The sequence below is a fragment of the Dinoponera quadriceps genome, unplaced genomic scaffold, assembly GCF_001313825.1.
Source record: "Dinoponera quadriceps isolate SergipeBrazil2010 unplaced genomic scaffold, ASM131382v1 scaffold3676, whole genome shotgun sequence".
Taxonomy (NCBI): Eukaryota; Metazoa; Arthropoda; class Insecta; order Hymenoptera; family Formicidae; genus Dinoponera; species Dinoponera quadriceps.
This window is the reverse complement of record NW_014559267.1, coordinates 806,845-831,273: the sequence shown is the minus strand read 5'-3', so window position 1 is coordinate 831,273 and position 24,429 is coordinate 806,845. Positions and strand designations below refer to the sequence as shown.

At 43.8% G+C, this 24,429-nt stretch overlaps 3 protein-coding genes across 10 annotated transcripts; 2 read left to right on the top strand and 1 right to left on the bottom strand.

The window, feature by feature from the left end:
* Positions 1 to 4,169: 4,169 nt before the first annotated feature.
* On the top strand, positions 4,170 to 8,233 carry LOC106750275 (casein kinase I isoform alpha-like). 2 transcript variants are annotated; one of them, XM_014630490.1, is made up of 6 exons: positions 4,170 to 4,383; positions 5,482 to 5,591; positions 5,713 to 5,935; positions 6,029 to 6,322; positions 6,424 to 6,712; positions 7,036 to 8,233. In XM_014630490.1, exons 1-6 carry the CDS (start codon positions 4,255 to 4,257, stop codon positions 7,044 to 7,046), a joined length of 1,056 nt encoding a protein of 351 aa, XP_014485976.1. In that variant the 5' UTR covers positions 4,170 to 4,254; the 3' UTR covers positions 7,047 to 8,233. The 2 variants fall into 2 exon arrangements, with proteins under 2 accessions (XP_014485976.1, XP_014485977.1); XM_014630491.1 differs by having other exon boundaries at positions 4,249 to 4,336.
* A 922-nt stretch (positions 8,234 to 9,155) lies between these two features.
* On the bottom strand, positions 9,156 to 20,888 carry LOC106750282 (dynactin subunit 1). 6 transcript variants are annotated; one of them, XM_014630504.1, is made up of 21 exons: positions 20,873 to 20,888; positions 20,171 to 20,481; positions 19,926 to 20,083; positions 19,514 to 19,546; positions 19,286 to 19,345; positions 18,496 to 18,640; positions 17,857 to 17,919; positions 15,759 to 15,899; positions 15,451 to 15,588; positions 15,066 to 15,305; positions 14,499 to 14,750; positions 14,269 to 14,385; positions 13,800 to 14,043; positions 13,450 to 13,732; positions 12,950 to 13,374; positions 12,643 to 12,879; positions 12,254 to 12,548; positions 11,451 to 11,646; positions 11,001 to 11,363; positions 10,528 to 10,659; positions 9,156 to 10,421 (listed from the first exon to the last, which is right to left on the bottom strand). In XM_014630504.1, the coding sequence occupies exons 2-21, from the start codon at positions 20,336 to 20,338 to the stop codon at positions 10,206 to 10,208; spliced, it is 3,906 nt and encodes a 1,301-aa protein (XP_014485990.1). In that variant the 5' UTR covers positions 20,339 to 20,481; positions 20,873 to 20,888; the 3' UTR covers positions 9,156 to 10,205. The 6 variants fall into 6 exon arrangements, with proteins under 6 accessions (XP_014485990.1, XP_014485989.1, XP_014485993.1 ...); XM_014630503.1 differs by lacking the exon at positions 20,873 to 20,888 and adding an exon at positions 20,587 to 20,848; XM_014630507.1 differs by lacking the exons at positions 17,857 to 17,919; positions 20,873 to 20,888 and having other exon boundaries at positions 20,171 to 20,848.
* A 71-nt stretch (positions 20,889 to 20,959) lies between these two features.
* Positions 20,960 to 24,412, top strand: LOC106750283 (nuclear inhibitor of protein phosphatase 1). Of its 2 annotated transcripts, none has more exons than XM_014630511.1 (6): positions 20,960 to 21,231; positions 21,365 to 21,425; positions 21,533 to 21,683; positions 22,622 to 22,842; positions 22,929 to 23,132; positions 23,279 to 24,412. In XM_014630511.1, exons 1-6 carry the CDS (start codon positions 21,203 to 21,205, stop codon positions 23,639 to 23,641), a joined length of 1,029 nt encoding a protein of 342 aa, XP_014485997.1. In that variant the 5' UTR covers positions 20,960 to 21,202; the 3' UTR covers positions 23,642 to 24,412. The 2 variants fall into 2 exon arrangements, with proteins under 2 accessions (XP_014485997.1, XP_014485996.1); XM_014630510.1 differs by having other exon boundaries at positions 21,530 to 21,683.
* The last annotated feature ends 17 nt before the right edge of the window (positions 24,413 to 24,429 follow it).

Below are 24,429 nucleotides of genomic sequence, written 5' to 3'. Positions count from 1 at the left end.
CGCGGTAGCTTGTCCTCAGGTGCCGCGCGCGGCGCCACAGCTGAGGCGAGGCGAAGAAGAAGCGTTCGCTTCGCCGTCTGAGTTAGTTAGAGAGTTAGAAGGTGGCGAGAGTAGAGAGAAGCGTGAGAAAGTTGAGCGAGAAAGTTGAGCGAGAGTGTTGAGTGAGAAGCGGTAGTGAGTAATAGCGGAGGAAAGCGTAGAGATTGTTGTAGTGTTGGCGAGAAGACTGTAGGAGAGAGGAGCGCGGAATAAAGACATTGGAAGAGAGAGAAGCGAGTCAAGCCATTCTGACCCCGCCTGCACCTTCGTTGCTCCCGTTTGGCGTTTGTGGTAGGCCAGGAAGCGGAGCTGCCTAACCCGCGCTCTGCCAAACCGCAGTCACCGCATATGTTCACTGCAAACACTTCATTCACAGAGACATAAAACCGGACAATTTTTTAATGGGTGTTGGTCGGCATTGTACTATATATATTACTATATATTTAATTTACCGTTATTCATTGAGAAACGAAATAAAAGGTTTTGATGTCCTGAAGATGACTTTTGTAAGCGAGCACGCGTTGATTGACCTCGAATACGAATAGTTGGAATCAAGCTGGAAGTTGCTGTATAATTTTCACGGGGAGAAAGAGAGAGAGAGAGAACGAGAGAGGACGTTCAGACCATTCTTGTGGTAATAATAATCCTGTAAAATTTTATATCTCTACTTCTACAAACGGAGATGCGATTCGCGCGCGCGAGAAAATACGTGAGTGTCTTGTGAGAGGGAAAGAAAGAGAAAGAGAGAGTGAGTGAGAGTATGAGCACTATCGTAAGGCGAACTGACATCTTGCTTCTTAAATTTTGTTTTGTCTTCAGTGTATAGTGTGAGCATACTAACGTACGTGGAATGTTGAGAAAATGTTAATATTTTTCTTATCAGGGTGATATGTTGGCAGCGCCAAAGATATTATTACACGTATCTATTGACGCGTTCGAACTGAATAACTTTTTTTTACATGTATAAACGATGTCTCCCCGATATAATATTAATGAGTAAAGTTTAAAGAATACCGTAATGTTAAGGACAACCGTCTAATTTTTAAGTATCTACTACCATACTATATCGAGTATAAACGGAGCGAGTGACTCCATGGAGAAACGAACAAATGATTAACGATTCTATATCATTAGGATATCCCTCGATTTACTCTCTTTCTGTCTGTGAATATGTTGTTTACTCGCGACTGCGGAAATAAAATTATTGTGAGAAAAGAGGGTGATGGAATCTTGATTAATGCGAGCTAGTTACAGGCTTACTTTCGTCTAAGAATAGATACGGATGATCGGAGGACAGAGAGAAAGAGAGAGAGAGATACATATATAGTTCGCTCAAGAAGTACTCCTGTAACTCGGTCTAGCTGAATAATTCTTCCGTATATAGTTTTAATAGCTGAGATTGTGTAGCTGTTTCACACGTACTGTTGCTTCAACATTAAATTCGATATTTTACGTACACATTTGCGACTTCATATTTCATGATCAAGCGTATATTCTTCGTACACATTACACACACACATACAACGTACAACGCTGAGAAAAAAAGTCATTTCGAATAGTCTGAATATTTATTGATATATCGACGATTATTAGGAGACATGTTTCTCTCTCTATCTCGCGTTTATGGTCTCAGTTGTATTATTCATTTTAGCTGCTAAACTCCATGTCCATGTTCTGCAACATTAGTTCCAAAAGGAAGAAGTTATAATCACACGACAAACACACACACACACCCACACACACACACACGTTTAACGAATAATATTAGTACGTCACGTCCTCGTCGTGGAAGGTACTACCAGTCGTCCGGTCAGCCTTAATACGAACTGCTATGTACGATTGCGAAAATAAACTCGATTCCGGAAATCTCAAAGCTTATTATATATTATGGGGATAAGAAGAGGGTCACACACATACACCGCCTGACGCGGACACTTTCTTTCGAGACCGTGAAAGATGTAATCATCCTCGATTGAATGCGTGGTTAATGATTATTATTATTATTATTAAAGAGAATAAATGAAAGTGTAAAAGAGAGAGAGAGAGAGAGAGAGAGAGAATGCGCGCATCACTATGCTGTGTGTGAGAGTGAGTGAGAGAAAAAGAGAGAAGAAGAATGAATGAGCGAGTTAAGTTAATAAAGCAACTAACGATATACGCACTTAATACTATCTGCTGTGTGTATGTGTATGTATATACACGTACATATATACTATATGAGAGGATACCGAGGGTGTATGTGTATATACATATCGCACATACGCATATCTGTATGTATAATAAAATTGTGACAGTAATTAAGGCATACGTTATTTCATAAAATACTGTGAGGAATATACATCTCAAACACGGTTTATCTGCTCTCCTTTTATCTCTCTTCTAATAAAAGAACTAGAGAAAAATATTGTATATTACTGCTATATGAATTTCTGTTTTTCACTATATGTTAATTACGAACGATGCATATATATATATATACACACATAGCAACGCTGAAAGTGTATTGATGCGTTGGTCAGAAGCAGGTGGCCGTACCTGCTCCGGAAGACCACGCGTACTTTCTATATTGTGATATCAATCACCGTTTAGGGTGTATATACATAAAGAACGATTATGTAAATATTTTTAGATCGTATATATTTGACAATTCTTAAGGACACACACACACATATATATATATATATATATATATAATACGGAAAAGTCGCCGGAGAGGCACACAATTTCTCTTCTGAATTGTTAATACTACGTGACACGATTGCGTTTATATAAAAATAACGAGAGAACAGGCTGGGAGGAGCCCGGCAGCCGCGATGCGTCGGTCGTCGCGCTGTAATCCCCGTCGGAAACAAATAAACATTGCACGTGTGCGAATTACGAATTACTAAATACGTCCTCTGTACCTCTGTAACTCGCCGATTACGCAAATTTTCCGTATGAAAGCTTAAAGAGCTTAAAATCCCGGAAAAATATCCGCACATGTATATAACTCGCTCGCTCATTTTCTTTTTCCTCTTCCTTTCTTCAACGAAGCGTAACGGGACACGGCACATACCGCAGAATATCACTATCGACGCAGGAGCTGTTAGAAAAAAAGTCTCTCGTGTATCATGGCGCTTGTTACTTCTTGCACAGCTTGCCACGAGAAATAAATATTATGAAGCGATTTTCCCCTGTTTTTAATAGCAGAGCATAGATGATCAATTTTCCTCATTTTTCATTCAATTTTTGCGTGCCCTCGCTAACAGAGAACGATCGTTCTGGGCCGTTACAAGAATCTTTGTGAAAAAGATCCCGGCAGCGAGGGAACTAAAATAGATCTAAAAAATTGGTTTTGTTTGAAATGACACCGAGTGTTTTGTTACGAAATTATGTATATTCAAAATAAATTTTTGGAAGGAACAATAATGATCGTAACCGTAAATTCTTAATGTAGATACTGGGCATCATGACAGTTGATAATTTGATGAATCGGCAACAATTTTCCGAAATCATCAGCAGCAATCATGATACACGAATGTTCGAAAATAACGCGCCTAATTGGAAATTAATCGATGTTTGAAAAATGATCGATGTTCGTTCATTAAGGATGCGTCGCACGAGTTTGTCGAATGTGCCGATTGGCTGTCGGATAGAGAATTCCTGGAGTCCCTAACATTTTCTCTAGATGTAATACCGTTTGGGTCCTAGACCCGATTTCACCAACACGAGTTAGTCAAATCGATCGATTAAAAATTTAACATTTGAGCTGTCCAATCGCATAGTTGTTAGATAGATACGATTGGTCAGTTCTAAGCTGAACTGATTACATTCAGTTGCCAATTTGATTAACTCGCGTTGGCAAAACCGGACCCTAATCTCTTACCTGTCTTAGGCCGGTATTCATGGACAGATCTTATATTTAAGACTGTCTTAAGTTTATCTTCAGATACTCTACAGTTCATTTCATTTGGCTACTGCATTTCGCTAAGTATTTGAAGATAAAGACAGTTTCAAACATAAGATGCGACTGTGAATACCGGCCTTATCCGTTCCTGTTGCCTGATTGGTTTCTATTGTGCATAAGCCTTAACTCTTTTACGTGGCCACCGTTGGCCGCTGGTATCGCTGGTTGCGCGACGAACGATGCGCGGAACTCGTGCGCGTGGCATGACCATTGGCACCATTTCTCACGAGTGAACCTACCGTTCTCTCTCACTGTGCTGTGGTGGTGACATGGCGTCGTTAGCGGTATCAATAGCGAAGAATGAGTTTATCGTGGGTGGGAAGTACAGGCTGATGAGGAAGATCGGCTCAGGTTCGTTCGGCGATATTTACCTCGGCATCAACATTTCCAATGGCGAGGTATGGCGCGAGCGAGCGAGCGAAAGAAAGAGAGAGAGAGAGAGAGAAAGAGAGAAATCCTCTCGGCAGTTAGCACAGCTGGCTGCTGTTGGTTCTCGACTGTCTCCGTCGTGTTTCCCTTCACGATCCTGTCGATTCGTCATCGTCCGCACGGTCGGTGTTGCCCTTTCATTCACACCGATAACGACGTGGCCTCCGCTAAGTCTGATCGAGAGATCTCGCGCGACCGTTCCCAGGAAACTCGCCGATATTCGGCCGCTGTCGAAAGCGGATTTCTACGGATTTCTCCTCACCGTTCAAGACGTTTCCCGTTGTCAAACGCTCCCTGCTATCAATCCTTCGACGATGCAGATGCGGGACAGGTAATACGCTCCGGACACACGCGGATCGTCGAGCGTCATCGAGTGACGTACGCGTCGCGCTCAAGGTATAAATATAAACTTACGTTCGTCGTAATAATAATTATCGGCGCGAGCAACGACGGGTTGAGATCTTTATGAGATCGGTAAAGGCACACACACACACACACTCTCTCTCTCTCTCTCTCTCTCTCTCTTTTGCGTAAAAAGAAAATTGAATTAACTGCGATGGGCAATGGACATCATGACAGTTGATAATTTGATGAATCAGCAGTTTGTCCGTTTAGCAAAGTCGATCGTTGCTGGTGTTACCTTTCAGTACAGCTCGAGCAGAGTTCAGATATGATCCACGTGTAGCTTGAAATTCGGCTAGTGACTTATATATGCTCTCTATGCACTTGAAAAGCTTACTCTGATAACTGTGTGTCATGTCAGCGTGAAGTCAAGTGGTAAACCGCGTTATTATTGAATTAACTTCTCAACTAAGACTTTTAGACATTGGAATACAAGTATCGTGTGTTATATTTATATTTTATTTCTACATGTTCAAGCCTGTTCTTAAAAGCACATTTCTAAAACACTGCCTTTAAGAAACGCGTAGAAAACTTAATAAAATGCAATCGTTCCGTAAGTCATCACTTGGCATCATTTTGTGAGTCTCATTCGCCATGATTCATGTGACTTTCGAGTCACAGACGTACCTGCGAGATGTGATCTGATGGCACATGTTGCACTTTAGGAAGTTGCAGTCAAGTTAGAGAACATGAGAGCCCGGCACCCGCAGCTTTTGTACGAGTCGAAGCTGTACAAAATATTAAACGGTGGTATAGGAATACCGCATATACGCTGGTAATTTTCAACGTTTTACCTTCTCTATGGCTGCTATTATTGCAATGGAATTCGCGTAAGCTGCATTATCAATTCGAGTTTATGCCAGTCAAAGAACTCATAAGATTCACGATGTTTTTAGGTACGGTCAAGAACGCGAGTACAATGTTCTTGTCATGGATCTTCTCGGACCTTCTTTGGAGGATCTGTTCACTTTCTGCTCAAGAAGGTTTACTATTAAGACAGTCCTGATGTTGGCGGATCAAATGATCGGTAGGATCGAATCTGTTCACTGCAAACACTTCATTCACAGAGACATAAAACCGGACAATTTTTTAATGGGTATTGGTCGGCATTGTAACAAGGTAAATGTTTTTATTAACCCTCTGCTTGCTGTTAATCCATATCACAGATTAATTTCACACGATGTTCTAAACTATGAAAAACAAATGTTGCAGCTATTCCTAATTGATTTTGGATTGGCCAAGAAGTACAGAGATAGTCGTACAAGACTGCACATAGTATATCGTGAAGATAAAAACCTAACTGGTACTGCAAGGTATGCTTCTATTAACGCACACCTTGGGATCGAACAGAGCCGTCGGGATGACATGGAATCACTTGGTTACGTCCTCATGTACTTTAACCGGGGATCATTGCCCTGGCAAGGTCTCAAGGCGGCGACGAAGAAGCAGAAGTATGAAAAAATTAGTGAGAAGAAAATGTCAACGCCAGTTGAAGTCTTATGCAAGGTACACTCAATGCATCTTACGTATTTTTCTGGCGCGTGTCGCCCCTGTATGACGCTTGCACTTGTAACACGGAGGATCTCGCATGTTTTTTGTCTTTTCAGGGATTCCCCGCCGAGTTCGCGATGTACTTGAATTATACGCGAGGCTTACGCTTCGAAGAAAGTCCAGATTATATGTATTTACGCCAACTCTTCCGCATACTTTTCCGTACGTTGAACCATCAATACGATTACACATTCGATTGGACGATGCTGAAGCAAAAAGTAGGGAATAGTACTATCAGCGGTGGGGTAGCAACAGCTGGACCAGGTCCCTCTCAAGGTGCTCAAGGTACTCAAGGGCAGGGACAAAGCCAAGGTCAAGCAACTACTCAGGCCAACACTCAATCAGGTGCAACCAAAATTTTTATCTCGGGTGTCATTTCAGCTTCACAAGGAAGTTTAATGTTTTCGTTGCTAATTTCATCAGTATGTGGCATAATTTGATCTTGATCTTTTGAAAACTATTTGAAAGAAGATCCATTAGCGTGCGGCTTTTCTAAATCGTGGAATTTTAATGAAAGAAGCTTTGCGCATAACACGTTGTCATGTATAACGCAATAGACAAGTGATATTAACAAAGAGTGAAACTGCGCAGCCGTGTTATCCGGATATAAAAATCAATAAGTGAAAATGATCTTTATGTAGTTTCAATGTCACTTTCGTTTGTTTCAGGGGCGCGCTAAGAGTGTAACTCCAGATCGTAGCAACAATTTGGATTGCGATCGCTGAAATGTTTTGTATGGGAGGTACCAAAAACTTCTCACAAGTTGTTCATTCAAAGAGTCGTATCAATCAAGGTTCTAATTTCACTGTGCAAGAGGAAGAAAGAGAGAGCGAAAGAACGAAAGGGAAGGAGTGGAAGGAAAGGAGAGAGAGAGAGAGAGAGAACGTATGATTAAAATTGCAATATTCATATAATGCGACATAACAAGACGTGTATATCACGTAATTCACAAAGTTATACACGACATATTTTGTGTGATATTGGTAACTTAGAGTTTCGGTTGATTGAACTCTTTGTATTGGAAACGCGAGTAAGACCCAGCCAGCTAGCTTGTTAGCCAAGTTCAAAGTGGCATGTTCTTTATTTTGTTACTATATATTTAATTTACCGTTATTCATTGAAAACGAAATAAAGATCTCGATGTCCTGAAGATGACTTGTAAATGAGTTGATTGACCGTTGAATGACCTCGAATACGAATAGTCAGATCAAGCTGGAAGTTTGCTGTATAATTTTTATGAAAAGGAAGAAAGTGGGAGAGGACATTCAGACCATTCTTGTGGTAATAATAATCCTGTAAAATTTTATATCTATACTTCTACAAGCGGAAATGCGATGCACGAGAAAATATGTGAATGAGAGAGAAAGAGACAGAGAAAGAGTGTATGTGTGCGTGTGTGTGTTGAAAGAGTGAGAGTATGAGTACTATCATAAAATAAACTGACATTTTGCTTCCTAAATTTTGTTTTCAGTATATAATATGAACATACTACGTGGAGTGTTGAGAAAATGTTAATATTTTTCTTATCAGTGTGATATGTCGGCAACGCCAAAGATATTATTCCACGTATCTTTGACGCGTTTGAACTGAATAACTTTTGTTTACATGTATAAACGATAGCCCCCCCTCCTCCATATGATATTAACATGATTTGAAGGATACCGTAATGTTAAGGCAATCGTCTAATTTTTAAGTATCTACTACCGTACTGTATCGAGTATAAACGAAGCGAGTGGCTCCATGAAGAAACGAAATGATTAACGATTCTATATCATAAGGATATCCCCCGATTTATTCTCTTTCTGTCTGTGAATATGTTTATTCATTCGCGATTGCGGAAATAAAATTATTGTGAGAAAAGAGGGAGAAAGAGCCTTGGATTAATGCGAGCTAGTTACAGGTTTACTTTCGTTTAAGAGTTGATACGGATGATCGGAGGACTGAGAGAGAAAGAGAGAGAGAGAGAGAGAGAGATGTATAACTCGTTCGAGAAGTAATCCTGTAACTCGGCCTAGCTGAATAATTCCTTCGTACATGATTTTAATAGCTGACCGACTGGAGACTGACTGTGTAGTTGTTTCAATCGTACTGTTGCTCCAACATTAATTTCGATATTTTACGTACGCACATTTGCGACTTCATATTTTCATGATCAAGCGTTCTTCGTGTACACATATACATACACACACGTTTCTCTCTCTATCTTGCGTTTAAGGTTTTAATTTTGTTATTCATTCTAGCTGTTAAACTCCATGTCCATGTTCGGCGACATTAGTTGGAAAAAGAAGTTATAATTACACAACATACATACACACACACTTTTAACGAGCAGCATTAGTGCGCCATATCCTCATTGGAAGATGCACTACCAGTCGTCCGGTCAGCTTTAATACGATCTGCTGTGTACGATTGCGAAAATAAACTCGACTCCGGAAATCACGAAATTTATTGCATTATATTATGATGAGAAGGAGCGAGTTAGATACATACACCATCTGACGTGAACGGATCTTTGCGATTCCTATCGAGATCGTAATGATGTAACCAACAATCATCCTCGGATTGAGTGCGCGGTTAATGATTATTATTGTTATTAAAGAGAATAAATGAATGTATGTAAAAGAAAGAAAAAAAACGAGAGAGAGAGAGAGAGAGCGCATCACTGAGCATGTGTGAGAGAAAAAGAGGAGAATAAGCAAAACGAGCAAGTTAATAAAAAAAAAAAAAAAACTAATGATATATGCATTTAATACTATCTGCTATATATGTATGTACACAAGTCACTAGATAAGTTTTGCAACAGCTTTATTTATTTACATTCTGTCAAAATAATTACCATTACATTCAACACATTTCTCCGTTTCGAGCAAACCGGTCGTTGGAAATTGGCCGCCACTTTTCTGGAGGCTAAGAAGGCTTCTGGGCGCTATTCCACGCTGCTCTCAGCTCAATGCACGAAAATCTTCGTCCTACCAATTTTCCACTTTTTCTTCAAGAGGAAACAAATCAAAATCGTAGAGTACTAAATCAGGACCGCAGGGTGGGCGCTCAAGTTTATCGTGTGTGAATATTTTTCGATCGTTATATATATTTGACAATTCTTAAGGACATATATAATACAGAAAAGCCGCCAGAGAGGCACGCACGATTTCTCTCCTGAATTGTTAATACTACGTGACACAATATGCGTATTTGTATAAACGTAACGAGAGAGAACGCTGGGAAGCCTGCCAGCCGCGATGCGCCGGTCATCGCGCTGCAGCCCCCGTCAGATACAAAGGAACAAACATTGCACGAGTGCGAATAACGAATTACTAAACACGCCCTCTGTATCTCAATTTTCCAGCACTTAAAGGACGCAACGCAAATTCTCTGTATAAAAGCTTAAGAGTTAGAATTCGTAAGGTGATCCGTAACATTAAGCGGGGTCTACAATGAGAATTTAAGCTCTAAGCCTTGGGAAATTGACCGATCGCAATCGAATGTAGGAAGAATAATCGATTCTTAATTAACGATCATAACTGATCTTTCTTCTATAATTCGACTGTGATTTGTCAATTTCTCAAGGCTTAAAGCATCTATTGCAAACCGGGACTAATATTATACATGTGTATAACACGCTCGATTCTTTCCTCCTCTTTTTTTTTTCTTTTTCTTTCCCTAACAGCGTGACAGGATACGGCAGGACACGCTGCGGAATATCACTATCTCGATGGAGGAGCTATCCGAGAAAAAGTTAATCTCTCATATTTGACGTGCTTGATGCTTACTTCCTCGCATGCCACGGAAAATAAATAGTATGAAGCGACCCGCGGATTTCTTTCTTTCCCCTCTAACTTCAATAGTACAGCAGAGTGTGAATTTTCCTAAGTTCTTGCGTGCCCACGTTGACGGAGAACGATCGTTCCGGGCCGTTGTAAGGGATCTTGATCTCGGCAGCGAGCAGCTTGCGTTCCCGCATCGCCGCCGCCATCTCGCGATTCGGGTAAACGGCGAAATTCGCTTCCGCCCTGCCGCCGGGTGTGCGTTTGATAGCCTCCCGACGTACCTGGGCCTGAGGGAGACAAAAGTGAGAAGTGAATCCACCACTTTTTGGGCATCCGACGAGGGTTCCACATCGATCCCTAATCGGCCGATCGTCGGCTCGTTTGCTCACTTACCGCCAACTCGTCGGCTCGTTCTTTCAGCTGCATGATATTTCTCCGCCGCTCCAGTAAGTAATGGTAGGACGTCTCGGGCAATTTGCGTCTCAGGTCGGGAACTGTCGGATATACCAGAGTTTTCTGCACGTCCTGAAACGTATAATCGAGCGTTTTTATGTCGAAAAACGAAACTCTTGGGTACGATCAAAATGAACGAAGGGAGACGAGTGAGAACGGGAAAGTTCTGTCGTAGCGAAGTGATGAATTAGAAATCCAATCGGAAATTATACATTAGGTGGTACACTCGGAAGAGGTGAAGACAATGTCATAAATATTCCGCTATCAGCAGATACGGAAAGAAGGCGGAACTGCTCACAACAGATTCCATTAATCGTCGTTCCATCCCTTAAATATAGTGTAATACATTTCTCTCGACGCAGCAACGATCGATGATGATCGCAGCGAGACACGAGTCGGCGGTGATTTCTTACCTTGACGAGATCGGTGGTCTTCTTTCGCAGTTCCTGAATCGTCGAGTCCAGGGCCTTGAGACTCGTCGGCGACGACAACGGCTCCAGGCTGTCCAGCTTCTGGCGCAAAACCGCGCACATTATCTTCTTCTTCTGCAGATGCTCGTTGCTCAAAGCCTCCCTCAGGGCATTGATCTCCTGCACGTAATATTTGTTGTCCATAGCGCTCGTAAGAGAAGTGCTGCCGGCGATGCTGTCCGCGCCGACGGTCGACAGTGTTTTCTTGCCGATCGATTTCAGCTTCTCCTTCAGCTGTCCCTTCTCCGTCTCCAGGCTGTCGATGTCGGTCTGCAGGTGGTCCATAGTCTCTTCGAATTCCTTCTCCTGTTTTCCGGGGGTGAGATTTTTTAGAGAAACTTCGACGGACGGTATAACGTGGGGAATAACGTCCGGAGAAAGCGAAGAGATTACCTTGCGTTTCAGTTGATTCTGCGCCTCTTCCAGTTTTCGCTTCAGCTGCTCAACGTTCATCTCGTGCTCGTGCTGCTGCGTGATGAAACGCTTCTCGGCCAGCTCCTTGCGCAGCGTCATCTCGGACAATTCCTCCTGCTTCTCCCGCAAAGCCAACCTCGCCTCGCGAATGTCGCTGTCCCGTGTCTCGAGTTTCCTGCACACACACACACACAGAAGGTCATTCTGTTCGCTGAGAAAAGCGATTACTCAGTTAACTCTCCTTCTTTTGAGTAATTGTTATCTTCGATAAAGAACCTTTTTTTTACAAGACTCAAAATATATAGAGATATTTAGGCCTAAAATACGTGGCTTTTAGAAAAACGGCAGCTTTCAAAGTGTCTTAAAAAAATACTAGCTGTATTTCAGAGTCTAGCTTTTTTTGCAATAAGGTACTAATACGTATGCATTCTTCCGAAGAAGGAACTGAAACTTAAGATTTATTTTCAAGCTGAGATAAAGGTATCCTAAGAAGCACTAATTTTACAAATATTTAGTACAACTTCAATCCCTTTTTTCATCGTTAAAAGGTAAAATCATTATTCGACAATTAAATGAAAAATGTGGCCTGAATTTAACCGAAAGCAATGGCTTTTGCTTCAGGGCTCTGTCACTTCCCAGTTCTGAGATATTTGCATTTGTGTAAACTCGAAAATTGCTGCGTGCGCTGTGGTTCGGTGCGGCGTCACTGGTGTGACGTCGTCACACGGTCCCTCGACGGACACGTGAGACCGGGGCAATGACAAGAACGAAGACCTACGCACCTGCTGAGTATCTTGGTCTCCTCCGATTCCTTCCTCGCCGCGTTCGCTCTGATCAAGATCGGCGTTAGTTGCTCGCCCTCCAGAGACTGCTGCTGGTTCTGCGTCTGTCCGCTTATGGCCAACTCGTTTTCGCATTCGGCCATCTTCTGCGCCAGATTCGCGGCCAATTGCTGTATCACCGTCAGGCTCGCCTTGATGGTGGCCACGGGTCCCAAGTCCTCGGTGTCGTACACTTTCTCGCTCGACGTCGCGGCCATCTCTTTCAGCTTGTCGGCCGGCAGCCCGGTGTCCAAGTCTGTGAGCGAGAAAGAGAGAGAGAGAGAGAGAGAGGGAATTCGTAAACGCCGGGAATGGTGAATCCCGAGGAGAGGAAGACGCTAAATACCCACCACCGTTTTCGGTGATGGCTTGCAGAGCGCTCTTCAACAGATACTGAAGCGTCTTTACGATCTTCACGGCGTGCTGGTACGACGTTGAGAACTGTTCGTTGCAATCTTTGTCCAGACCTAAATTAGCGCCGACGGAGAACGCCGGGCCGGCATGGTCGCGCGGTACTCGCCTCCTAGCCGACTTCAGGTGCTGCTGGATCACCTCGCAGGTCGTCTCCACGTGCTGACAAAGCAGGCCTGCGACACGAGACGCAAAGTGATGTGAGAACGAATGAATCAACACACTTGATACTATTATTGTACGCACCGATGTCACCACCCTCGCCCTGTATCAGCGCTTTGATCGCCGTGGCGTCGGTAGAGATGGCGTCGCACGCGCTGCCGAGAGTCCTCGTGCCGTTTACGATCAGACGCGCCTGATTGACGGCCGTGCTCTCGCCGAAGAGCACGGAGAACATCGTGGCGAAGTACGCGCAGCACTTCTCGATCGCCTCCATCGGCAGGTTCTCGTCCAGCTGATCTCTCTTCGCCAGCTCGATCAGCGAGTCCAGGGACTTCTCCTGCGCCGCCATCTCCGGGTAAGCGTTGCCCGCTTTGAGCAGCATCTCCGGGCTGCACGAGTTCAACACCGACTCGAAGCAGCTCAACGCGGTCTGCAGGGAGTACATGTGCGAGCACAGGCGTGATCTGAACGAATACTGCGCCACCGAGTGGCCTCTTATTACGGAAGCCCTGGTGAAATAAGCAAAGAAGCGTTAGACGAGCCTGATACATCATCGCGGATTGAGGTGGAACGAGGCCATTTACCGGTCTATCTTCTCGATCGACCTGTACTTCTCCCGCACTTGCGAGATCAGTATCTCCGTTTTCTGCGTCATCCTCGGTATCAGTAGGAGCATGAGTATCGCGTCGTGGTCGCCGCCGCGTGCCAGGAACGCGGGCGGCATGAAGGACAGCAGGTGGCAGACGTGGTTCCGCGCCTCGTCCGCGTCCAAACGGCGCAACTCGAGGTCCACCGCCTTCGTTTGCGCTCGGGTCTCGGCGAACGTCTTCTGGAAGTCCAGTATCTCCGCCAGCTGCTGGTCCGCGCCTGAAAACGCCAGCGGATCGCCAGTGAGAATCCGCAAGAGCGAAACACCTCGGGGGAGCAACTCTACCTCGAACGTTGGTTTTCGTGGACTCGGTCGACTGCACGCGCTGCTGCAACTGCAGGTACTGTTCCTGCATCTGATGCGTGAGCTCGCGGAACTTCACGATAGTCAACTCGCGATCCGCGAGCGTCTCCAGCGCGGCGTCCCGGTGCCGTTGGGCGTCACGCGCCGCCCCGAGGGCGAGATCCAGTTCCTCGCGCAGCTCCAGCTCCAGTTCTTTCGACGACTCGGCCAGTTGGTCGGACATATCCTAAAATGGCCGTCGTTTCACCGTCGGGCGGAGCTGTCGGATCGTGGGACTTCCGGCTCGTGTGTTTTCCATCAGAATGCAATCCGGCGCGAAAACAAACGCCGCAGGCTTTATATTCGTACAGCGCTGGCGTGAACCATGCCCACTACACGAATCACAGAAGTCCCACGATCCGTGCGGCAAGGAAGAAGCGTCGTTTTCTTGAATTCGAATCAGAGACGGTACCTGCAAAGCTTCCAAGTCCGAGACAGCTTCCTGCAGCTCGGCCACCTTCTCCTCCAGCGCCATCTTCTTCTCCCCCAGCATCTCGACCATCTCTTCGGCTCCCAGCGCCGCGTCGACCTGGGAGAAAGGCGTGAAATGCACAAGCGGCGGATTCAAATTAATATGTGTGTGTGTAAAGAATAAGAGCCAGTCTTATCTGGAGACGAGTCGCGCGCAGACGACAGCCATACCTGCTCCTGCAGATCCGCGATTTGGTGTTCCATCTCCTCGACGCGCGCCGACAACTTCTCCTTCGTGCGGCCCAGCTCCATGATCTCGGACTTCTTCTGGTCCATGTCTTTCTGCAGTTTCTGGAACTCGTGCTTCTCGTGCGCCGACAAGTCGCGCATCCTCACGAGCGTCTCGCGCAATCTGCTGTTCTGCTGCTCCAGCTGCTTGATCTCGTAGCTCGAGGCTCCTGTCGCCGAGCCACCGCCGGCCGCCTTTAATCGCAGAAATAACAGTTTCACGTGTGGTCGGGCGAGTGTCGCTATTGAAGCACAGTGGTCTAACATAGATGCTTCTCGGCCGAAACTCACTTCTTCAAGTAAAATGGAGAAACCGTAAGAAAGAAAATCGAATTATTTTGCATTTATCTAAGAAGAAAGCGAGATGAACGTTGAGTGATTTTTCTCCTTTGAAAGACGCACATTCCATGCGTAGAAATCATTTCTATCAAGATTCCGAGTTTCGGCCCGAAATCTTGTTCACTTTCCAGACCATCGTGCGGGGAGTAGAGTAACAAAACATGTTTCTACCCTCTCGGACATTTCCGTGCGTAATATCTCGAGATCCAGCGTCTGCTCCTCCAGCTTGTCCTTGAGCTGCTCCAGCTCGATCTGAAGCGTCTCAGCCTTCTCTTCGGCCATTTCCTTGTCCAGCGTGGCCATTTCCACCGTCTCCGCAAGATCGGCCATTTCCTCCTGGAACTGCTCTCTCGCCGCGTGAGCTTCTCGAGCTTCTTGTCGGGCCCGTTGAAGATCTCTCTGAAGGCTTGCCTTCGGTAACATACAAATCACGAGGACGTGAGAAGCGAGGAGCGATTTTCACTGTCGCGAATTCAAAGAGGATCCAGCGTTGTTGACGGAAGTTGAAATGCATTTCTGATTCTACCTCGACGAATCGATTCATCAAGTCGCTCACCTGGCTTTCCATGACTTTAGTCTTGAACTCGATCAGTTGCTCTATCTGAAGTTTCGTCTTCTCGAAGTCTTTCATCCGTTCCTTGTCCTGCATCCGTTTCACGCGCAGCGTCTCCACTTTCTCGGTGAGATCGTGCACCTACAACCGTCGTTGATTTATTTCTCATTTATTCCCTTGCTCACTTATCGACAGGGAACAATCCCTTTGGATATAACAATATTGTATCCAAAGGGATTATCTGCCAATCGGCAGAACAGATCGCAAAGGGAGACACGTTTTTTCAGCGCGTAGGAACTACGCTTTTTTACCTGAGACTTCAAGTTGTCGTTCTCTTGCGCGAGCTGCATGTGCGACAGTTTCTCTTCCATCAGGTTCGCGGCTACCACGGCCGAGCCTGCCATCGCTTGACCGGGTACGAACTGCGGCTTCAGCGTTTCTACAAAACCTGTCTGAATTATAGAAAGGGGGCGAATGAGACATTCTTGCGCTTCGCACGGGCCGGGTGTTCTTTTTATTATCGCATGAAAGAATCGTATGTCGCCGGATCATGGTTTCTCCGGTCAAGGTTCTTCCTCTGAATCTCTGCGTACCTGTTGCCAACTCGGAAACTCATCGTCATCATCATCGTGTACACGCACACACGGTGTTAACTGAAAAACTGTGGTACATGGATGGCGCGCGCAAACAAAGACGAAAAAAGACAATTACTCTCGATTTGCGGCAATGAAAAAAACACCCCATATTTCCTATTGTTGATGGAGGATATAATGTGGCTTTAAACGATAATATAATGCACGGTTGTCTCTTGTATTTACAGTCGGGTAGAAGTAAAATTAGTCTGTCCCTTACTTGGTGATTAATGAGATTAGTCGTGACAGCAAACACCAACACAAGCTACACCGAGATACTCTATTAGTACTAGTACGAGTACAGGAAGAGCCACAGTTGATGAGTCGAGTCGTGTTGTTATATGATGTACATTTCACTTAGGGTTGCCGAGATTCCAGATTTTTGTCTTTTTTTTTATCAAGTCCATGTCAGTGGTAAAAACTAATATTTTCCAGAGAAACTAGCAAAAACTGGTCTTTTCTTAATTAAAAGCGATAAAATAAATGAGAAACCTTTCTATCGATATTCTAATTCACGAGTGTTCTATAATTCTAACTATGATGCGCACAAGAATCTATGCGTAAAAACCAAGTAAAAGGCATGCGATATGTTCGTACATCTTATGAATCTTTCCACGCAATTATGTTAAGTTAAATTAATTGTTATACGTGTAGGTATAGTGTTATACATGTAGGTGTTAGTGTATAAAAACCGGGTTTTAATTGCTGAAAAAAGGCAAGAAGAAACGGTCCTTTTTTTTCCTCGAAAAATTGGTTATTTGCTACTTAAATGACACATTGGATAATTTTTTACGATCCTCATCACATTAATGCGACCCAGGAAGTTAAGTATAATCTTATTTTTGTTAACGCTTTTATTTTTCCTCCTATTTCTAATTGTGAACGGCAAATTTATGTTTAAAAAATCGCTTAATAATACAAGAAAATAGTTGATATTACCATTTCATGCCTCCGAAAAAATTTCACAACTTTCGTCTGAGACTTTTTTTTCGAATAATGCATTTCCGGAAGAAAGCCGGAAACAATGGTTTTTCTCACTTCTTACTGGAATTTCCCGGTCAACCCCGATATACATTTACACACGTGGGATATACTAAAAGTCAGAAGAACGTCAAACTAGTTTATCTATCGCGGCCTCTAACGTCTGCGCGCGCGCAAACACACGTGCCACTCGCATTCACCGGCGCGGGCCGACTCATCAATTACAAATGTGACTCCGGGAGAGTTACCGGTCAAGCGGAAGTTACACCTCTGCGTATACACCACGATACCACGATAAGAAAAAGAAAAAGAAGACTCGCCCGCGCGCTAACATTAGTGTTGTTATCATTGCAAGGCGAACGCGAGAGGAGGGGGGGGGGCGATAATCGGAGGGGTGCTAATCGGACAGCAGTGGAACGACGTTGAACAACCCCTTCCCACTCGTGAACTCGTCAACTCTATCGAAGCATTACGAAAAACTCAGTTAATGAAGCCGATGTTTCAAACGCAACGGTGGAAGGGGGGGGGGGAGGTGGCGGAGAACGAAAATAAAAACGAAAACCAAGTCTGTAATCACCCCCACTAAGGAACGGGCCGTTGAAGCCGTTGAAGGTGCAATGAACGCTATTATTTATTCGGTTGCGAGAGAGAGAGAGAGAGAGAGAGAGAGAGAGTTACGTGTTATACGATGCTTACATGATGTCGACAAACAGCTAGGTAATGAGAAAGAACCAGATCAGAGAGGTGATGTATTATATAAAAAATTGAGATATTACAATTAATGAGTATTAATTACATTATTGTGATCATCTTGGGCCTTTGGCTTTTTGCCGGGAGGCGAGCTCGTGCTAGGGGACTTCTGAAACACGTACGTGCATTCCCATATGAATCACTCTGTGCGAACGGGTGTCTCCTCCGACTTGTTTTCTCGCGGAAACTTTCCTCTCTTTCTACCCATCTTACTTTCTTACTTTCTTTCTTTCGTTCGTTCATTCATTTCTCTCGTTTCGTGCCTCTTTTTGTTTTTTTTTGTTCTTTTTTCTTTAACTCGCACCGTTAAAACTCTACCTCCAAAAGCGCACACACTTTCCCGTTCACGTGCAAAACACCGCATTTGACTTGCATCGTCACAGAATAGGACCCCTCGCACATGAACACAGCAACAAAGTGACACACGGATAATATAATTCGGCAAAAACCTGGAGATTTCCAAATGCCAGAACGTTGCATTCTCGTTAGTCGGAAACACGGTGAGAGTAACACACCGCGGAAATGGATGAATTTTACCGTACGCATATATCATTTAGACAAACTTGATATTATTCAGGATAGATTCGCTTGCTATTTAATACGGACAAATAATCTACTTCCGCTTCGAGAATCGTACTTCTTCTTGTTTCTATCGTTACGGCTGACACGCGATGTGGCGGCTTACCTCGATGAATGAAGCGCGTTTCGTGGAGGTCGGCGCCGGAATCAACGACTCGCCGCCGTCCCTACGCTCATGCAGCGATCCGGACAGGCTCTCTGTGCTTGGGGCACTTAACAACGTTCTACTTCCGGTCAGAGACAATCGAGAACTGTAAAATAATACGCGATCCTGTAATCATGTAAACGTATCCCTCGTACACGGAATGTATCAAGAGTGTGGAGTAAATCGCAGCTGAGTGAACGAGGAAGCACCTCTCTTCTCTGTGTGCCGGTTGCACCGCGATTTACTACACACCTTGCACGTATCCGCTGCTAGGCCGACCGCGATAAGTCACGATGGAAACGCATATTTGCACTGCCGGATATTTTCACAGAACGGATAAACAGATAAACACAGTGAAAAATAAAGAGATATCGAAAAATTAGGAATCATAAAATTAGGAAAAACTGCGCCAGCAAATAAGTTCGATAGCATGTAACGTTTTGCGACACAATTGTATATCATAATTATATATATATATATATATATATATATATATATAATTGAAAAAAAATCATACATTATTGCGAAATTATTTGTCAGAAAATAAAAATATATACATAATTAGAAGCCGCATACTGGTGATAGTCTGTGCTCTGAAGCTGCAAAATAGTTAAAATGCTCAGTGACGTATTGACAGAAGATAATCGTCGTTATCAAGATATCTATGTAAGCAGTAGCGATGAAAAAAAAAAAGATTACACATTGCCGACATATCCACTTGCCACGATCCGTGTTTCACACATAATCTTACCCAGAAAGCTTGTCAGCTTGCTGACGAGTAATGTTCGCAGGAGATGTTTTTCTCCGTACACTTTTACGAGCAGCATATAATACATTTTAAGGATCGATTAATCATACACTCGCCTATTTACCTTATAATCGAAATACTCAAGACGCTTAGCACGGAATGAGATATCATGTAAGATACAGATATTCCTTAATCCTCAACATTATTCTTATTATACAAAATGAAACTTACGCTGTAGGCTCATTCCTTCGACGTGTACTAATGCTAGCGTGAAAAGATTATGGAACAAGGATTCATATAAATTTTTGCAAAGTCAAGAAAGGACATCAGCTGTCATCAGTGTAAACAGACGAGACACTAATTATTATCTAATTCTACTTGTTTCCAAGTTCATAAAAAAAATACTTCAGACCATATCGCTATGAAATACTGTTGTGTACTTAAAAGCATTTGCATTTCATTAAAAGCTAGCCCATGTATATATATATACAATTATATATTATATAGATACTATTTGTAGTACAAGAAATACCGCAAGATGAGTCGTTATGCTTATTGCTTGTGAGAACTTATTTCTCAGATCCAACCGACAATTCCTTAGTTACACAAGTAGCTTCGCTATCAATTTAGCGAGAGAGATTACCTGTTCAGGCGACTCCTGGCTCTCGCAGGACCACTGTCGTCGGGCGTTGTGGCATTGCTGCCTGCCGATGACGGACTGACCGGTTCGGTTCTGTTGCCAGCTTCATCCAGCAAGATAAGCTGCGCTTGCCGCGCGAACATGCCGTAATTTTCCGCGCACTGTGCACGAAGACCAAGCTGAATATATCTCGTTCTTCGTGAATACACATGAATTAACAGGTGAAAGTCAGCGACTACGTTACTCACGTTGAAGTACATCTTGCCCTTGACGGTGCCGTTGTTCTTGCCCTTCGGCTCGTCGAGTATCACCCCGATCCACTTGCCCGACGCGAAGGACGGGAAGCCGACATAGGCTATCACACCCTGGCATTCCTTCACCGGCACCTCGACGCGCTGGCCGACCTTGTACGACATCCTCGCGCTGAACTCGTCAATTCCGGCCAGACGAACACATCAGCTGTGCCACGCTTAACCTCCGCTCGCGTTCCGGGGTAACTCAGAGACGCTCGTCGTTCTACTTCTCACCCACTGTTCATCACAATCACGGGGCAGGAAATCTGAAAATGACACCGTATTTTGAACTACGAAGAAGCCCGGGAAGCCTCCAAGGATCCTCTTCTTCCGAAGTTCAAGGGAACAAAACGTATGACTGGTCTACTGACAGTTATATTGCACAGGTTAATCGGAGCTCCGTCTCTCGTAGCTGTACTTTGCTGCACCGGGACTGCACCGGGAACGGGTGACATTTCGTGATTAATCGCAGGAATCGATAATTAGGTTAGGCACTCTCGATCGGCCGATTTTTTGTCCGATGCAGTTTCCCCTCGATTCTTTTCTCTCTCGATAAGTTGATCTTTTTTTTAATGACTATCATAACTATGATAATTGTAACCTTTCTATTTTCCTCTCCCTCTCCCATCCTAAGTATTAAATATTTATCTGCCTTACTTTAAGTGTAGACAGTGCAACTCGATGCAGCTCTAATGAACAGACCTACATTCGCGACATTCACTGTAATGAAAATATCTACAGTATACGTGACACGGCCTAAGTTCAAATTTACTAGAAGGATAGTTTGGGGAGTTCCTGCGTTCATATTTTCCGGCCTGTGAAGTTTTTCCTTTTAGTGCTGTTCGTTAGTACTTCGGCGTATATATCGTGTACACCTTGCCCTGACATCCCGACATTTGTGGATATGTTTTTGTCAGTGTAATCAACTGTTCGACCGTTGTGTGTTTCACTGTTGAATAAACAAATTACCGACAAAAGTGGACGACAATGGCCAACCACTACGAGGTCCCAAACTGGTACGTTCGCCCGACAGATTCTCGACGATGCTTCCAACGATGTGTTATTGTTTACGCAATCGTGCGTCTCAGCTTTTAATTGTTGCTATGAGATAACACAGGTGGCTCAGAGGTTACATTATGTCCCTTCCAGGGCCGGGAAGCCACCGGTGGGTCTGCATCTGGATGTACTCAAGAGCGACAAACTGATACAGGTAATGGAACGTGTGGTTGATTGCACCTTCAGTAACATGTCACCTTTCCTGTCACGTCCCTCACGTTGATGAATTGATACGCTTCATGTGTGAATGTCTCGCAGAAGCTCATGGTGGATGAGAAGAAGTGTTACCTGTTCGGCCGCAATCAACAGCTGAATGACTTCTGCATCGATCACGCGTCCTGTTCTCGTGTCCACGCAGCACTTGTTTACCACAAACACCTTAATCGCGCATTTCTAGTTGACTTAGGAAGCAGTGAGTACACAGATTAACGTGATAACGAGGTTCCCCGGGTAAAATAGTGTCCAGGAGTTTTCAGTTGTCTCATTGTTGCGTTGACACACTTTTGCGCATGATTGTTAAGGCGTTTATAAAAGAGAAAAATGACGGGAGAAACTTCTGGAAAATGTTCCGGTTTGGTGAAATTTTGTAAATAGATTTCTTTTACACGAAGAACAAGCGTTCCGAAAGGACTTTGGCGATTCAAAGACCAATTTTTTTCACCGTTTCCTCAAATTTTCATTTCTTTGCTGTTTTGTACTTCTTGTATACTACTAACTGCATAATGCAAACGATATTATAAGTGTAGACAACAAATTAGGTCGCAACTTGTAAAAAAGTACACTTGTTAGATGTATGTGTGAGAGTCCATAAACCAAGCATCGAACTCTGAGATCGAGAAGGTAAGTATTATGTTTAATGGATCAACGAGGTACAGTTGTGATTTTGACATATGTCGTCAAGGTCATCATTGGGAATAACACTCGGAGGTTTTAGCTGTCGCTCGTTGTTTATTAAAAAGTTACTAACAAGAGAAGTTTGTTCTGGCTATTGACGCTTAAATCTTCCTCTTCGCTGAATCAGTGAGTTTAATTTACACGAAAATAAATTCTGAAGATATTAGCAAAAGTCCCTGTGCAAAGTTTGTGATTTGAACGTTGAAACTATTCCGTCACCATGTGTCGTTTCATTGGCGCTCCAGTTGTGAACTTGTCCCGAAGGACTTTGGATTCTCGAACTCTCACCATTTTTCTCGCTGCGAAAGAAGTTGCGACATGGAATAAGGGAGCCCTCCGGATCCCCCGGAGGGTTTCCCCATAAATTCTATTTATTATGTTAATATACCCTTTTACAAAAGTGCGCCTATCGTACATGTGTGTATTACACGGGGATATTCTGCGACTACTTTCCAGCACACGGGACTTTTATTGGCAATTTACGCTTGGAAGCTCACAAGCCGACGCAGTTACCGATCGACAGTACATTTCACTTCGGTGCGTCCACTCGTTATTACATAATAAGAGAAAGACCTCAAACCGGTGCCAGGCCTATCATTGAAGAACTGGAGAAGCTATCCGAGGATATTGACGCCGGTGGCTTGTTAGGTCTACCGGAAACAGAAACGGAGTTGGACGTACGTATCAAAATATTCAAGAAAAAAAGAAATCACCTCAAAACTCCCCCCGTCGTGTGCATGATCGATTGATTGTAACGTTTTAGAATTTGACCGAGTTCAACACCGCACACAATCGACGGATTTCTATGCTCGGCATAACGGACGACGAGATGCACAAGCCGACGCGAAAGCGTAAGAAGAAGGGCATCACTTTCAACGATGACGAGGAAGTCATTAATCCCGAGGACGTTGACCCGTCGGTCGGGAGGTTTCGCAATCTCGTACAAACGACTGTTGTTCCTAGCAAAGTGTGTATTATTCGACGATGTGCTCCGTCTCCTTCTCGTGTATAACGTAGCGCGAGTCAATTTCGCGGACTCAAGTCGTACGATTGAAGTATATACTTGATTAGAATGAAGAGCGGCGTGAGACTTGAAATTCGTCCATCTTGCAGAGAATGCGCATGGAAGGCGGCCTCATATCCTTATCGGAGGATCACAATCCTCTGAAGCATATGCAACCGACGTCCACCACGCCCCAGCTCTATCACGACCTACCTCCGGAGCAGTTCACGCCGTCCTCCATGTCGACCAATCCCTTCTCCACCGCTCTCACCTCGTTGACGTCGCGATTAGGCATCGCACTACCTAACCCGGCGCCCGAGGTGGAAATGACGCCGAATCAAATACAAACGGAAGTGCCGCACGTGCAGGAAATACCGGGCGCTACGGAGCCGCGAGTGATGGAACCGAAGAAGAAGAAGTACGCCAAAGAGGCATGGCCTGGAAAAAAGCCGATACCATCGCTCTTAGTATAATAGCCCGAGGGGAGAATTTATCACGTTCGTATCTATATATATATATATATATATATATATGTATAATTTTATCATGAAAATTTTCTTTATCTCCTCCCCTCCCCTCCTCTATATTTCAGGAATTGTTTATATATTACAGAATTGTGTAGAATCGTTCATTTTACATTCGTATTATTATTACTATTATTAATAATAATTATTATTATTACACTTTCGGTAATCATGGAGCCTATTTTTATTAAGAAATGAGTCATATAGGGTTATTTAGATATAAAGGCTAATTTTACGCTTAGAAATTATTGAAGATAATAAAATGCTCTTTATTATTTTACTTCGTAACCGATGGTTATTGTTATATTCGAGGTTGAAACGAACTTGCGAGATTGTGACATTACGTTGTGCGCTCGAGCGAGGATGTAAAAGATCTATGATATCCGAATGAAATCTGAATATATTCTATCAAGAAATCTCGAAAGCATTGAGCATCGATGCTAAAATCAAGCGATTGGACGTTAAACGAGCGGTGAACGCGCCGAAATAACGTGGAACGCGAGAGATACACTTTCAGGACACATTTTTTATTTGTCGTAATATTAATCCTTCGAGAGTATCCGTACTAAGTTCACTTCATTTCTTTTACATCAGCGATTTTATCATTGCTATTGATCATGGGAACTATTATGTTTAAGGATTTTAAGGTTAAGTTCGTCGTGTGGTCTTCGTACGATACTTTTGTAAATCGACAACTGCTCGTAGTAGACATTGTCGCGAGTGATATATATATATAT